General features: G+C 44.3%; 3 protein-coding genes across 3 annotated transcripts; 2 read left to right on the forward strand and 1 right to left on the reverse strand.

Annotated features, from left to right (window-relative positions):
• Nucleotides 1–3559: 3559 nt before the first annotated feature.
• On the forward strand, nt 3560–13086 carry bchs (WD repeat and FYVE domain containing 3 bchs). The gene is made up of 13 exons (XM_017626921.1): nt 3560–4216; nt 4285–4530; nt 5585–5939; nt 6010–6196; nt 6285–7628; nt 7698–8704; nt 8798–8952; nt 9029–9453; nt 9525–10726; nt 10801–11566; nt 11688–12150; nt 12229–12617; nt 12684–13086. Exons 1-13 carry the CDS (start codon nt 3944–3946, stop codon nt 13000–13002), a joined length of 7131 nt encoding a protein of 2376 aa, XP_017482410.1. The 5' UTR covers nt 3560–3943; the 3' UTR covers nt 13003–13086.
• On the reverse strand, nt 4503–5570 carry LOC108371373 (uncharacterized). The gene has a single exon (XM_017626922.1). The coding sequence runs from the start codon at nt 5488–5490 to the stop codon at nt 4900–4902; it is 591 nt and encodes a 196-aa protein (XP_017482411.1). The 5' UTR covers nt 5491–5570; the 3' UTR covers nt 4503–4899.
• A 1206-nt stretch (nt 13087–14292) lies between the features above and the next one.
• On the forward strand, nt 14293–16624 carry LOC108371369 (WD repeat and FYVE domain-containing protein 3-like; the record flags this gene model as incomplete). The annotated part of the gene is made up of 8 exons (XM_017626920.1): nt 14293–14442; nt 14501–14718; nt 14796–15075; nt 15154–15284; nt 15352–15455; nt 15515–15815; nt 15916–16527; nt 16595–16624. Coding segments are annotated over exons 2-8 (1509 nt in total), but the record flags the coding sequence as incomplete, so codon positions are not given.
• Between the last annotated feature and the right edge of the window lie 5 nt (nt 16625–16629).

Below are 16629 nucleotides of genomic sequence, written 5' to 3' on the forward strand. Positions count from 1 at the left end.
TTTAAACAAGTAATTAAATACTTTTCAACATGAATTAGCAGAGTGCACTTTTCTTTTGTTTACAATTTGGTTGCAAAACACACTACACTACAGCTGATCGTTTGACACATTTACCAGAATTTACCAGCAAAAAATTCTCGGACTAAAACTGGTAACTTCTGACAGAGAGAGAACCGTATTTACTCTCTTTTTTGTCCTCTCAATAGTCAAAACCGAGAGATCGATCGAACGACTATTCTGACATTTCTGACTAGTCCGGACTCGTAAGGGATCGCAACTAATATAATTTTTGATATTATGTATTTATCGATATGAGAACATTATATTCACTTTTTCAGCCCCAAGAAAGATTTATAATTTACTAGTGACTACTTTGTTACTAGTTTCACATACAAATATAGCATTACTTACACTTTGTGTCGCCCTAATGTGCTTTGTCCGGACTTTTCGTTCGAATTGCTGTCTTTTCAGGACTTATTACCCAAAGGATTTGACCAAAATATTAAAACAAATTGGTGGGGGAAAATATACATGAAAATGTAGCTGTGACCCATACATACATATGTATGTACATGTAACCCTCACCGGTTGTCTGCCACTATTTTATTATCAGAAATAAAATCGAAAGGGAGAAGAGAGAAACACATTTGATACCCTTGTGGCAAACCGCAATGCACAAAAAAAACACTAACATATGCTCATACATACGTACCACAAAATTGGAGTGAGCGCTAAGAGTTCATGGAATGTGATATTGATTTCATAGTAATGAAGCATGAGCGCAAAAATTGTGGGGTGAGGGAAAGTTTCTGTTTTAAGTGTTGTAAAAACAATTTTATCAAAAAATACTTAGTACCAGAATTGGTAATCAGAATCGCTGAAATTAATGAGATGCCGAATTACATACCAAAAAAAAATTCGTTTATTTCTGGTTGACAAATAGAGGGCCTTGACACAGAATTTAGGAGCTGTGATGGAAACCAAACTGTGAATTTGCGTTGCACTCATTAAGTTTTGATGTAGGGCACTTGGTTCTCTTTTTTTTTTAATAAAAAAATCTTTTTCTAGCTTCGTTATCGATAAATTTATGAAGAAATATATTTTAAAATAGCGTTATCGACATTATAATCGATAATTTTATTAATGTACTTATCGAAAAAATTTTCGATATTTCTAGGAAATAGGTACTCTGTTACTCTTTTTAATATATCTGCTGGCGTTTTTCAATTTCGTTAAAAATTTCGGTATCGATATATTTATCGATATTGTGTTTCGTATATTTTTTGATATCTTCTTATCATCGATATCGTTATCGTTAAAATAGATGTACTAATATACTTTTCATGGGCATTATTATCGAAATTATGAGTATACATATATACAAACGCCTACTGATATCGTTCCCAACATACATACAGTTGTCCACAAAATAATAGGAGTGCGATATTTTGACCAGTTTTGGCTATTTGTCTTTTGTTTATTTAATGTTTATTATTTTTTTATAAAAGCCTAGCTGGCCATACAACAAACACCATATAAATTCAGATTTTAAACTTTGTATAAAAATTAAAAAAATTTTGCAATTTTTCACCCAAATTTCAAACTTTTTAATCAGAATCTTTAGAAAAAATTCTGGTATGCAGTTTTGTAGCACATTCAATTCTAGTCTGAAGAAGTGCAAGTTTCAAGCAGCTAAAAAATTCCGTTGATTTTTGGCAATTTTTTTGCTGGCAGTGTCCTCCATATAAAAGAAAATTGTCGACATACTTTGTATGGAAAAAACCTGAAACACCTTTAACCAAAAAAATTCTCAAAAATCAACGGAATTTTTTAGCCGCTTGAAACTTGCACTTCCTCAGACTAGAATTGAATGTGCTACAAAACTGCATACCAGAATTTTTTCTAAAGATTCTGATTAAAAAGTTTGAAATTTGGGTGAAAAATTGCACAATTTTTATAATTTTTATACAAAGTTTAAAGTCTGAATTTATATGGTGTTTGTTGTATAGCCAGCTCGGCTTTTATAAAAAAATAATAAACATTAAATAAACAAAAGACAAATAGCCAAAACTGGTCAAAATATCGCACTCCTATTATTTTGTGGACAACTGTATGTATCGATTTATTGACCTAAATACTAGCTTTTTGCATACATATCGGTGGTTCTGTGCAATCACGACACAATTCAAAATTCAAAAAATAAAAACTGTTACTACTGTTAAGTGGCTCATGTTTCTAATCCTTCTTGAATCCACGTCTAATCTTTAAAACTTAACATCAATATGTGGCTTGCCAACGAAGGTACCAATTCTTTATACTGGAGTTTAATAGAAGAGATAAATAATCGCTCATTTACTTCCTAAATAATCGCTCTGCACAACTTCATATCGGCTAATGGCCTCAAATTGTTAATTTGCAAACCGCATCTCCTTAAAATGTGACTCACCTACTATGGCGTATGTACTTACATACATATGTACATACATACATACATTTGTGGTGGCTTTTTATGCTACTCGCGTGCCTGTGACGTGAGCAAGAAAATTGATTTAGGCCAAGGCAAGCAATGGCTACAGAAACATGTAAAAGTACCAATATAAGACCAGAAATGCATATATGGTATGTATGTACATTAGGGTGGCCCAAAAATGCATGCGGGAAAAAGTAAAGTCGGAATTATTTTTCTCTCACTCCCTAAGATTGTCCGAAACCGAAAAAAATATACCCTTATTTTTTATTTCGAAATCAAAAAATATTTAGAGTCGTCAACGCTCAAAGTTGTCCATGCTATTTTATATGGGGGAAAACCTCTTTTTGTAGAAATGTTATGGAATTCTTGAAAATCAATATTTTTCATTCGGAAAACTCTGTATCTCTTCAGGAGTTTCCCCATAGTAGTGCCCAACTGTGGATTCTAATGAATTTGAAAGTATTTTTGGTTATTTACATGTGTGAGCTGAGTGTGTTTACATACAAAATAAGCAAAAATTTACAACCAAAATTTGGAGGTTATGTTGAAGTTGACAGAAGTTACCATTTTTTACTAGAAAGCGATCCCGTACTTTTCAATGTTACTCTCTCGCTCTGAGCGAATTTTTATTTTTTGACAGTTTTACTAGTCCGAGTCCGAGGAATACGGGATTACACCTATTAAAGATACATCGACATAGATAAAAGTGTGGATAACAATATCAATTACCACATTCATCGATGTATTTCGATAACATTATAGAAAAGTTTATCGATAATATCGCTGAAAGTGGGGTTATGTACATCCATGCTTAATGCCTTGGTTATAATGGACGGGGCGAATCGTAACAAATCGTGACGAATTCGTAAGGATCTATTGATTTTAGATTGTTCCGTCTTACGTTACGTTACGTGCATTCTAACCATTTGCATTTATTTCCCATACAATAGACAATTAAGTGACAGTTCACTCCGTTCCGTTACTTCCATTATAACCCAGGCATAACGATTTATATAAATACACCGACAACGTTATCGATTAACAATTCGATAACATTATAGAAAATTCTATCGATAATATCGCTGAAAGTGGGGTTAGATATATCCATGGTTAACAATTTAGATAAAAACACCGATAACGATATCGATAAATATATCGTTCTTCACTCGATAACTTCATATTCACTAACAAAATCCTAATTTTTCCACTCTCTTTTTCAGATTTCACGCTGTATCTGAAAAGCGTAATCCATCGAATCGATAACTGCAGTCTCTACCTAAAGGTTTCATTGTTGAAGTCCCAAAGGGCCACACGCACACAGTCGCCCACAAAGGCGCTGTGGTGTTAGCGGTTGGTGGCTGCGGTTGCTCCCCATACGGAGTTGAAGCCACAGAAAAACACCAAACCAAGCCGCTCATCGAAACGCAATCAACTCGGAGGAGTAATACATCCCCTTACTGCTAAGCGGCAAACATGAATGTGATGCGTAAGCTGCGTGGCAATACCAACGCCACAGGTTCACCCACCGCTGGAGCAGGTGCCACAGCCAATGGCAATTTGTCGCCGGCGGGCGCCGCAAGTGGGGCGCGTGTTGGTGAGGAGACCAACGCTGCCGCAGATGCGCGCATACAAATAAGTCTGCATACGCTGAAACAACTCTTCAACGAGTACACACACCCCAAGGAAGCGCTCAGCGAGCATGAAAGGGATATGAAATTGTATCAAATGTTGCCGTTATTTTGCAAGGTATTGTGCGGTTAACTCACTGCATTATTTATAGCAATTAATTTCTCTGTTGCTTGTGGTGTTTGCAGGTTTTCAGCACTTGCCCGGCAGCGGATATGAGCGAAAAGTTCTGGGATGTGGTAGCGTTTTGTCAGCAAGTATCGCGGCTGATGGTCAGCGAGATACGGAAACGAGCCTCCAATCAGAGCACAGAGGCGGCGTCAATAGCGATTGTCAAGTTTTTGGAGATCGAAACAACCGAAGAGACCAGCAGCGGCTGGATGCTGCTGTCTACTTTGAATTTATTGGCCAACGGAGATGTGTCGTTGATACAGGTACCTATATACATACAAACATAATTTTCTGGTAGCAAAAAGGTTTAATTGGCTGGCAGGCTGTCCGAAGTCAATTAGACGGATGAAGAAAGCAAAACCAGCGATCCCATCGATTATACAAAAAATTATGAAGTTATTGCCAGAGTAACGTGGATGTTTCCGCAATAGTTCAGCTCAATTGAAACCGAGTCATCTCAAAAGTTTCGATCAAATATAATCTCAATTTAGAAGTAGCTGCTTGAATAGATGATTCAATTCTGTAGGCTAAATTTATTGACTACTGAATGTATTCCCATTGCACATACGTAACAGCAGTCTGATATAGGTTCGAAACCAAATCAACCCGAATTACGTTGACTTTCCTTTACCTCACGGCTTCGCAGCTATCATCTGGAACCACTTGAAGCTCATCAGTTTCGTATGCACTAATCTGCCAAGCACAAACATTTCTATTGGTCGCCGATGACGCGGCACCATTTCTATTTCCTCCTCAATTTCGACATCTTCCATGCCCTCCTCGGGCCGCTGCGGCTCCGGGCGAATGAACAGCGCATCAAAGGCGAATGTTGCATGCAACATGTACATGCCGCCAGTTGCCAGTGCGGCGATACTTTGCGCCTTGCAATAGAAAAAGAAGGGGTGCCGTGGCTCCTCAAAGTCAGAGAGAAACAGCAATTGAAAATCATTCTCTGCATGATACATGGACAACAGTGATGCCCCGAAGTGTGCCAGCGCGCCCAATGTTGTGGGGATGGCTTCCATTATCTCATTGCGACCGCGGCCGCAGCAAATATTGAGAATGCCGAGCAATGAGTACACCGTAAAGCTGGCGAAGGTGCCGCAATAGAAGAGATTGTGTGGCAGCGGGTCGGTTTGAACGAAGCCCAGCACGTGAAATGTAAGGCAGCCAATGCCCAGCAGCACTTCGAGTAGCTTGAAGAAGCACCAAATTTCCTGCATGTGGCGTTGAGTAGGGCAATTATAGACAAGTGTTTTGGAAATTTTCTTCAATTAAATAAATGTTTATTTACTTTTTGCCTCCTCTACTTCACAGGTGATGACAGCAGCCGCAGTGCCATCCACGCTCGTCAAATGCCTGTATTTATTCTTTGACCTACCAGTGGTGGAGGACGATCCAGCGCCGGGCGTTGGCGAGTCAGCTAGCGATTTCAATGCCTTCGAGCGTCGCACACTGTTGCAGAAAGTCTTCGTACAGCTGTTAGTTAAGCTTTGCTCATATCCGTATCCGGCTGAGGAGCTGGCGCGCATGGACGACCTCACACTGCTCTTCTCGGCCATTACCTCACCCTGCCCAACGCACAACATTGTGTGGCGCAAAAATGCAGCAGAAATATTGACGACCATCTCGCGGCATGGACTTAGCGACGCCGTTGTTAGTTATATACATTGTAAGGCGTTTTTGGTGTTGTTTGTGGCATTTCTTTATTTTAAAGCTATCGTTTGTTTTCTGCTTTTTAGCCAAGGGCTGCATGGCTTTATGCGTGGATAATATGCAACGGTTGAGCTTTGGAAATCCGTTGGAAATCGTCGAAATGTTTGTTACCGTTTTTTGCTTCCTGAAGGATTCTAGTCAAGTGTCACAAATTTTGCTCGATGATTTCAAAGCGTCTCAGGGATATCTCTTCCTCACCGATTTTTTGCTCAAGTAAGTTGAAAAGCTTCGCGAAAAGGATGGGATAAATGATTTTCCGGTCCAGTACCCTTTATCATCTTTCCTTATCTCTATCTTTAAGATTCGACACCAGCCGGACGCATTCCATTGAAGTACAGGCCGCCATACGCAATCTCGTATTGATGATCTCCTCGCTTTGCATGTGTGGCTTCAATGAGCTGCGCCCGCCGCAGGTGCAAAACACGCTCTTCAAGATGCAAAACTTTCAAATACCACAGGCTAGCTCGCGTGAAACTTGCGTTCGCAATATCTACGCATTCCAAGTGCTGCAAACCGTCTTCCTGAAGTCCACTTCACCGGCACTTTGCTGCACCATACTCGACGCCATATCGCGCGTATATCACTCGGAGAATGCCAACTACTTCATACTCGATTCGGAGAATACGCTTAGTCAATTTACAGAGCGCATACATCTGAAGGGCCCACAGATACAGGAGAAATTTTTCGATCTACTCGAGTTCATTGTATTTCAGCTGAATTTTGTGCCGTGCAAAGAGCTGATAAGCCTCTCACTGCTGCTGAAGAACAATCACTCGACCAGCTGTAGCATCCTCTGCCTGAAAACGCTACTCAATATTCTACGTCACAATGTCGTGTTCAAGGAAGTATATCTCGAGGTGGGCATACTCGAGGTGTTTGTCACCTGCTTGAATCGCTATGCGGACCATGTGCGCAAGATAACCAAATGCGATGAGAGTGTGGTACTTATGCCGGAGGAAGATGACGTCGAGGATCTCACGGATACGCTGGGCAAGCACGTGCTCGAGGCGCTCACCATTCTGCTTAGCGGTAATAATAACAACGCGAATGTGTTTCGAGAATGCAGCGGCGCCAAGTGCATACACGATTTGGTGAAGTTCAAACACTGTCGGCCGCAAGCACTGGGCATCATACGTGAACTAATACTGTCTGCGGGCGGCGACGATGATATGCTTTTCATACTATCCGTTATGCATGCGGTGCCGCCATACCAGGTGGAGTTCAAAATACAAATACTCAATATGCTGTTGGGCTGCTTGAAGGACTCGCATCGCACGCGCACAGTTTTTCGCAAAGTGGGCGGCTTTGTCTACTTGACCAGCGTTTTCGTCTCGCTCGATGGCAAGTTGTGCGACGAGCCGTTGGTTAGTGCCGAGCCGGACGCGCAAAACATAACACAGGATGATTTGATATTGCTGCTGCAGATTGTCTGCCAAACGTTGGCCACCGCGATGCGCTTTGAGCCGGCAAATGCGAAATTTTTTCATCAGGAGATTTGCACTGCTTCGCTTTGCGATACGCTGCGACTGCTGGGCTGTTTCGGTAGCGCCACTGAACTGAGCGACTTCAAGGGCGAGTTCAAGAATGAAAGTGCAATGCAAAAGTATTTCCACGAAGTTTTCTCGGGCGATATATTAAACTACAGGTTAGGTGTTGCGATCCCAGACAAAAATAGTTTCAATTATTTAGGTTTTCCACTTTCTCTTCCACACAGCTTCAATGCAGACATACCGCGTTCGTTGTCCTACGTATGTGTTGTGTATCGTCTGTTGTACAGCATTGCTTTGGACAGCTTCGAAACGCCAAATTTGTCGGGCGTCATAACACTCTTCAGCGACTCGCATTCGCGTTCGCCCAGCAAAGAGCTGCCACCTGCGCATCCCAACCAATTGAACCTTACGCAGCCCACACCAGAGCCACGCATTGTACACCCAGGCGTTGTACTCTGTATGCTCCAGCTGCTGCCAAGCATCTCACACGACACCAGCGCCGTACTGGCTCTCAATCTGCAAGTTTATCTTAGCGAAATCATCAAATCCTTGGTGCGCAACGAGCGCAATCAGCAAATCATGTGCGACTATGGACTCGCAGAGCAGCTGTTGAAAATTGCTCGTAACGCTCTCTCCGAAGAATCCAATCCGCTGCACGTTTCTATGCAGTACGTGTTGGAGCGCTTGGCCGCGCAGGCTTTGCAGCCCACAGAGTTGCGTGAATTCTTGCGACTAGGTGAGCCGCTTTCCTGTGCCGACATCGACTTGCGCAAACCGTACCGCATGGGTGGCCCAGTGCCGTTGACACGCATCAAGACGCTTGTTTCGATGACAACACCACGAGACTTTCGCGCGCATGGTTCGAGCACTTTGCCACCATTCGTGGAGATGGACATGTCTGCAGAGGGCTTTGGCTGCTTGTACTTGCCATCGCTGGCACCACAAGCCACCGCCACCACTGGCGGCACAATCGATGCCAACACAATCGGAGGCATTGGCGCTGGTGATCGCATTTTTCCACCCCAAACAGGACTCTCGTACTCCACTTGGTTTTGTGTGGAGAAGTTCTCGGATCCAAAGACGGATCCACATTGCGTACGGCTGCTGACGCTGGTGCGTACTATACACAATCCGCGCGAAGAGAATTTGGTTTGCTTATCAATACTGTTATCGGCGCGCGACAAAGCGATTGTGGTGTCCACGCAGGAGACGTTGGTGACGCCGAGCAAAAGTGAGTTAATATATATATATTTTTTAAATTAAGGTTCTTCGATACTATTTTACTGAGTGTTCTTATAAAACTTCTCTGTTCTATTCACTTGAGGCCTAGGCGATTGGGAGCCTGAAGGTTCAGACGATGGCAGTGCACGCATTTGGTGTCCCGATTTGTTGCATGAGGGCCAATGGCATAACCTAGTTGTGGTGCTCAACCGCGCTGTACTAAAGAACTCCAGCCTTTCACTGTACTTGGATGGCACCGTACGTGTTTTTTAATTTTATTTTGCAATTTTCCATTAAATTCGTATTTCTTTTCTGATCCGTTGTCTCACTGCAGCCCATGCACACGCAAAAACTTCATTATATATCCCAAAATCCGGGTGCTGGTTCCGTCAATCTGGCCGTTGCCAGTCAGGTCTATGGCTACATTGGCACTCCTCCTATTTGGCGGCGTTATTCGCGTCTTTGTTGGAAGCAAGGCGTTTGTCATTTGTTGGAGGATGTGCTCACGCAGCAAACTGTACAGACCATTTATAACTTGGGGCCACACTACATGGGATCGCTGCAAGCGCCGCAACTAGGCAAGCAGTGTGAACCGCTGCCGCCTTTGGTGCCGGAAGACCGACTTCTCCTGGGACTCAATGCAAAAGCGGTTTCGCAATTAACTTTGGTAAAAATACGTAAGGTTTATAGTCGCGTCGATAACAAATCCATAGCCAAAGTATTGGGCATGAATTCGCATGAGAATGCCACGCCCATAAGGTAAGCAAGTACATGCTTTCTAAATCCAGATACAGCTTCACAGCATTCACTTCTTTCCATTTCTCCCACAGAATCCTGCATAATTCTGCTGGCCACTTGGCGGGCGCTGGCCGCTCACTCGGCGGCGTAGTCGTCGGCTACTTGGGCGTGCGCGTCTTCAGTCCACACCCCGTCTCTGCCATGATCGATACGGTGGGTGGTTGCAATGTGCTGCTGGGCATCATCGCCATGGCGCAGGATGTGGAATCACTTTACGCTGGTGTCAAAGCGCTCACTTGTGTGGTGCGCAGCAATCGGGCTGCTCAAAGCGAAATGGATCGCAAGCGCTGTTATCAAACACTGGGCATGTTTTTCAAGAAGAAAAAGAATCTACTCAATTCGCACATACTACACTTGACTTTTGGCTTGGTCGGCACCGTCAGCAGCGGCCAAGATATGTCAGCCATTCCTAATATAACCGCTTTCCAAGATCTGCTCTGTGACTTAGAAATTTGGCATAATGCGCCAAATGGCCTGCTACGCTCGCTGCTAGAACATCTACTCGAGTTGGCTATTGAGTCGAATGAGAAGAAGCAGAATGTGAAGATCATGGGCAACCTGCAGCTGCTCAACAAGCTATTGCACATCATTATCGACATACAAGATCACTCGACGCGTGAGATACTCTTTAATCTGATTGAGACACTGCTTGGCGGTCAGCCGCGCCACAGCGACCTGTTGCTCTTCGGCCAGTACATCGCTGCCAAGTTGCCCAAGTCCGATCAGGTTGAGAAGTCAATCATACTGCCAAGTATGCGACCCACGGCTGGCGTTAATGGAAATGCTTTCAGCGATCAAGAGGCCATGGCTCAAAACATTTATCTACGCAACCGCTGCCTCTCGCTGCTGCATGGGCTGCTCTTCACGCCACGCAATACCGTCAACTACATAATTTGCGACGACATCTCTAAGACGCTGGGCATGGATTGGCTTCTACTCTTCATGCAACCGCATGTACACTTCACGAGCGTCATTATTGCGGTGCGTATTTTGGTGGTGGTCTGCGCCAATGAGAATTTCATGGTGCGCTTTAGGGACTCAACGCACAATGGCGGCTACTTGCGCTTCACCGAAATGGTTTCGCAGAAGAAAATTTTGGCATTAGGAGCTCCACAGTTGAATACGGGCGTGCAGAACACTGGCGGCTCGGTTATTGTGACCACAGCCAATGTCGTGCAGCACCTACCAACGCAGATCGCTGGCGAAGTGCGCACTATAGCGCTGAGTATACCAGGTGAGGCGCAGTAATATGATATTTTTATCTACTACTTCCGCATCTGATTACCTACTAACTTCTTTCTTAAATAGGCTTCCAAACGCTCGAGTGGTTGCTCACTCATCATCTGGACGTACCGGAGCTATATTTTCTCATCACCGCTCTGATTATGGGCCAACCAGTGAAAGTGCTCGCATCTGAACACACAAAATTCGATTTAGACCGCGTGCGTCTCTTCTTATGGGGCACACCACCCTCTTCGAATGCGCCACTCCCAAAAATGAATGTTTGCCCCGAGGCTGTTTGCGTGCTGCTGGGCATGGTCCGCGCGATTGTACACTCGATCGAATGCGCCAACTGGCTCAACAGCCATCCCGAGACAATAATTCAACTGCTCTTCAATTTATATCAGAATGTCACCGACTTCATGCCCGTCATGATGTCCGGCGACGTCATTAGCTCACTGGTAGCGGTGCTCTTCCCCATTTCGAAGGAGCCGAATATTGATTCCGAGCCGAATAGCGGCAACTCATCGCCCACCGATAATGGTAGCGGGGGTTTTTTGCTGCACGCCGCACACAGTGGCTTGAATGCGCCCGCGCACAGATTGACACAACATCCGGTGCGCAAATGCATTATTGATTTCCTGCGCGTGATTGTTGTCGATTCGCTCAGCCTGAATATGCATGGTAAGACCACGCCCGTAATTGATCTGGTGTTGGATGCATCACCCGAGGCGGCGGAAGTGGCATTGCAAGTTGAGTATCAGACGGAAATCATCACCGCCTTGATGGAGCATTTCCTGGCTGCGGATGTTTTAGTGGGCGAGCAAGCGGCGCTCTCCATTGTGCCGCTGCTNAGCGGAAGTGGCATTGCAAGTTGATTATCAGACGGAAATCATCACCGCTTTGATGGAGCATCTGCTGGCCGCGGATGTTTTAGTGGGCGAGCAAGCGGCGCTCTCCATTGTGCCGCTGCTACAAAGCCACACTCAGCACATAGCGCCGAACGTCTTCTACTTCACAGCGCGCGTGGTAGACAAGATGTGGCAGGGCTGCTTGACGCGAAATCCGCACGACATTTTCGACTTCGTCATCAAGTTGATTGCGCAAGCCAAGCGGCGCTCCTCTTCGCTGACCATAGAGCAGCTGCATCACTCACTAAATCGCACGATATTATTCCTGCTATCGCGTCCCACAGAGTCAATAGCCGAACAAATGAGTGTGCTGGAAGCTTTGCACAACATTATAACCCATCGCTTGCTCATCTTTGGCGCTGGCAATCACGAGTTGGAGTTCATCGGCTGCCTGACTTATTGTTTGCTGCAATTGACGTCGGATATGAAAATTATATTAGAACCGGCGAATAGAAACACCACTTGGCATGTTAATCCACAAACGGATACAGTGGAGCCAAAGGATGAAGACCTCAATCAGCTGCAGGTAGGTCAACAAACAATTGGGCAAAATAAAATCAATAACAAAATACAAATTCATTCACTTCTCTCATCGCTCATCCAGGGCCGAAATTTAATTGTGGGCGCCGCCTTTCGCGTCTGGGAAGAGTTGTACGTTTGCAAGAAGCCAGCCATTGAAGAAGTATTCAAAGTATCGCTTACGCCACCACCGCCCAATTCCAAAGCGCCTGATTTGCAGAGCACGCGCGAGCAGGTAATGGAGTTAGCCTCCAAGCTGTGGTTCAACTATGTGGATGCTGAACGTAAGGCTTCCTATCGCATACCCTGGGAGATACACAATCAAATACAGTCGAAAATACAGAAAGTCACCGGCGGTTTGACGCGACTCGCGAGTCGCACCAAAGTCAAAAAGGATGAGCTCGTACGCATCAAATCAACAATGAGCAAGGAGAGCGCTTTCGATTGCACGAGCATACATGTGCAGCTGATCAAGTAAGTACGAGTAGGAGATGTGATTAAAAGGTAATTTCACATTAAAATTATATTTCTTTTCTCAAGGGACCTTTGGGAGCTGCGCTGCAAGCAATACATACAAATGCAACAACACACGCAGCGCTACGTCTATCAAGACTGGATACAGTCGGAGACAGAATTGACACGTGAACGTGGCTTGTGGGGCCCAGAGGGCAGTTCTTCGTTGGATAAATGGATTTTGGATACGACAGAGGGACCGCATCGAATGCGCAAGAAGACAATGCGCAATGAGTTATTCTATTTGCACTACCCTTACAGACCGGAGATCGATTTGCCTGATAATGTAAGTGTAATCGAGACAGGTGCTATAGAAAGCGATAAGAAACGGTATCAAGAAAAATAAGCTCAAATAGCTCGGAGCTCGGAGCATTACAAAAAAAAAAATAAGAAACTACAGACTTTCGTCCATTATGTAAAATTTTATTATTGAATTGTACTTCTACAGCAGCGGTATTGAATTGAAAAATCGTCGTTCCCACGGCAGTCGGGTCTACGTAACCGGAACGACCCAGATTTATTTATGTACATATATCTGACCAAGGACTGCTACTCCAGCATAACTCCCCAAAAACTCTTTGGAGAATTTGTATGCTGCTACACAATAACAATTGCAAAATCGTCAATAAAAATGTAACACTTGGGACCTTGATCTTTATTTCTTAACTTTAATCTTAAATCAGGGTTGTACGGATACATTTCATGTAGATTAAGTCCTGATCTACTCGGTGACGAGATTTTGAAGTCATATTTTTGTTTGCCGAAATCATGCTAAATATTTAAATCTTTTCTTAATTTCTCTCATTTTTCATTCTCTTCAACAGCGTCAATTAAAATACAAAGTGGCCACAAGTTTCGATAGTAAAATCTATTATATCCACTGTCAGCAACCGCCGCGCATACTGTGCGAAACAGATTCGCTTCAACAACAACACTCCATACAGCAGCAACAATCACTGGAAGTAAATAATACAAAGCATCCACACATCGCTCAGCACTCTGACTCGCAGACGAGCAGAAGCGAACAATCAGGTGGCGGTAGTAGCAGCACGCCACCACCAGCACTACCACACTCGCCTACAGAGGCAGTTACACGCTTGCAAAATCCACAGGAGTCTATAGATACAAGTGCTCAAGAGGATGACGAGGAAGAGGAGGACACCTCAATGATGTCCGATAATGAAACATTCCTCCGTCTGTTGGAGGAGCAAGAGAAAATTTCCTTCATGTTTCGCTGTGCGCGCATTCAGGGTTTGGACACCTTTGAGGGCCTGCTGCTCTTCGGCAAGGAGCACTGCTATATTGTCGACGGCTTCACGCTGCTGAAGAATCGCGAAATACGCGACATTGATACATTGCCACCAGGTGCATATGAGCCGATTATACCGAATTCGGGTGGACCTACGCGCACGCAGAAGGCTCGCCAGTGCTCAAAATTCGCCTATGAAGAAATTAGAGAGGTGCATAAACGCCGCTATCTGCTGCAGCCAATAGCCTTGGAGGTATTCTCGGAGGATGGACGAAATTATTTGTTGAGTTTCCCGCGGAAAGTGAGGAATAAGGTGGGTATACTACGGCGGAAGCAGGTTGTTAATGCCATTGAAATCCTTCATTGACCTCTTTCCCCCCCTTCTAGGTCTATCAACGTTTCATGGCACAGGCGACAGCCATCAATGACAACGCACAGCAGTCGGTGGCAGGCCAGAAGCGAACAGCAAGTGTGGAGCAAACCTCGGGCATTTTTAGCAGTTTGATTGGCGAAACATCAGTCACGCAACGTTGGGTGGTACGTAAGATCTATTTTCGTTGTCTCAGATCTTGTTTTAGTATTTTCCCATTAACAGCGCGGTGAAATCTCCAACTTCCAATACTTAATGCATTTGAATACGCTGGCTGGCCGTTCGTATAATGATCTCATGCAATATCCAGTCTTCCCCTGGATAGTCGCCGACTACGAATCGGAAGAGCTAGATTTGTAAACCCAAAGACATTCCGTGACTTCTCGAAGCCGATGGGCGCGCAATCAGAGGAGCGCCTAGAGCAATTCCAGAAACGTTTTAAGGTAAAGAAATTTTTTTTTCTTTTTTTTGTGGAAAAAATTGCAACTCTCTTGCTCCCAATATTTACACTCTTTAATAGGAGTGGGATGATCCACATGGCGAGACGCCTCCCTACCACTATGGCACGCACTACAGCTCTGCCATGATTGTTTGCTCGTATCTGGTGCGTTTGGAACCATTCACACAACACTTTTTGCGTCTGCAAGGCGGCCATTTCGATTTAGCTGATCGCATGTTTCATAGTATCAGAGAAGCGTGGCAATCCGCATCCAAATTCAATATGGCTGATGTAAAGGAGTTGATACCGGAATTTTTCTATCTTCCGGAATTTTTGAGCAACGGCAATAATTTTGACTTGGGTAAGCAGATGAATAAGTTGGGGAAGTGGACTTGACTTAACGCGTTGCATTTCTCTTAAAAAAAAAAAAAAAAAACAGGCACAAAACAAAACGGCGATACGCTGAATCATGTCATCCTACCACCTTGGGCTAAGCAGGATCCACGTGAATTTATACGCGTTCATCGGAGTGCTTTAGAGTGTGATTATGTTAGCCAAAATCTGCATTTGGTGAGTGCCGAACGAAATTTTAATTCTAATTTAGCAGTTGCTTATAATTTTTTGCCTTCAATTCTAGTGGATTGACTTAATATTTGGGTGCAAGCAACAAGGTCCCGCTGCCGTGGATGCAGTGAATGTTTTCCACCATTTATTTTACGAAGGCAATGTAGACATTTACAAGTGAGTTGCTTTCTTCTATCCAAATATCTGTTGGTTACTGATTTTTATATTGTCCTTAGCATCGACGATCCGCTGAAGAAGAACGCCACCATCGGCTTCATCAACAATTTTGGCCAGATCCCCAAACAGCTCTTCAAGAAAGCACATCCTGCTAAGAAAATGTCCAATTCACGGCATTCCGCGCTAATCGATCCGGGCGCTTTAATACAGGGTAACACCACCGTTTTACAATCGGAACGTTTGTTCTTCCATAACTTAAATAATCTTAAACCGAGCCTCCAGCCAATCAAGGAACTGAAGGGACCTGTTGGCCAGATATTGCAACCAGATAAGACTGTGTTTGCCGTCGAGCAGAATAAGGTGAGCATGAAGAACGTGAAATATATTTCCGTAATTGTGCATCCATTTGATATGTACATACATATATATTTGTATATTTGTTAAATTTCTTGTCGCCCAGGTAATGATGCCACCCTCCTATACGAAATATATCGCCTGGGGCTTTGCCGATCACTCGCTCCGCATTGGTCTGTACGACTCCGATCGTGCTTCCTTTGTTTCCGAGGCCGCTGCACAAAACTCGGGTGAAATACTCTGTTGCGCTTGTCCCAATGGCAAAATGATTGTGACTGCCGGCACTAGTTCAGTTGTGACGATATGGAAATTCGATGCGAATCGCAAGAGTCTCACCGTACGCAACTCCTTGCACGGGCACACTGATGCCGTCACTTGCTTGGCAGCAAGCGCTGCATACAATGTAATCATATCGGGCTCGCGCGATGGCACCGCGATCGTTTGGGACATGTCGCGCTTCACATTCGTACGGCAGTTGCGCGGCCATGCGGGTGTTGTTGCCGCCGTGGCCATCAATGATCTTACGGGCGATATCGCGACATGTTCGGCAACTTGGCTGCACGTTTGGTCAATCAACGGCGATCCGCTGGCGATGGTGAATACGTGCGTAGGTAGCGCCGATCGCATGCAGCAAATATTATGTGTTTCCTTCTCGCAAATACGTGAATGGGATCAGGAAAATGTGGTGATCACTGGTTCTACAGATGGCGTAGTAAGGGTGCGTATGCAAGTTATGCATGTTTAATTTTCGAAAATGAAATGTGTCTTGTCTTTTTTTTTTCTAGATGTGGTCCTTAGAATACACGCAAGTACCAATCGA

Source organism: Rhagoletis zephyria, unplaced genomic scaffold (assembly GCF_001687245.7).
Source record: "Rhagoletis zephyria isolate East Lansing unplaced genomic scaffold, Rhagoletis_zephyria_1.1 Rzeph_scaffold_04923, whole genome shotgun sequence".
In the NCBI taxonomy this organism is placed as follows: Eukaryota; Metazoa; Arthropoda; class Insecta; order Diptera; family Tephritidae; genus Rhagoletis; species Rhagoletis zephyria.

Bases quoted from the DNA above. Each gene is read 5' to 3' on its own strand.
- bchs (XM_017626921.1), top strand. From the start codon at position 3,944: ATGAATGTGATGCGTAAGCTGCGTGGCAATACCAACGCCACAGGTTCA. The intron at 8,953-9,028 runs GTACGTGTTTTT...GTCTCACTGCAG, and splicing joins CACTGTACTTGGATGGCACC to CCCATGCACACGCAAAAACT. The intron at 10,727-10,800 runs GTGAGGCGCAGT...TTTCTTAAATAG, and splicing joins TATAGCGCTGAGTATACCAG to GCTTCCAAACGCTCGAGTGG.
- LOC108371373 (XM_017626922.1), bottom strand. From the start codon at position 5,490: ATGCAGGAAATTTGGTGCTTCTTCAAGCTACTCGAAGTGCTGCTGGGC.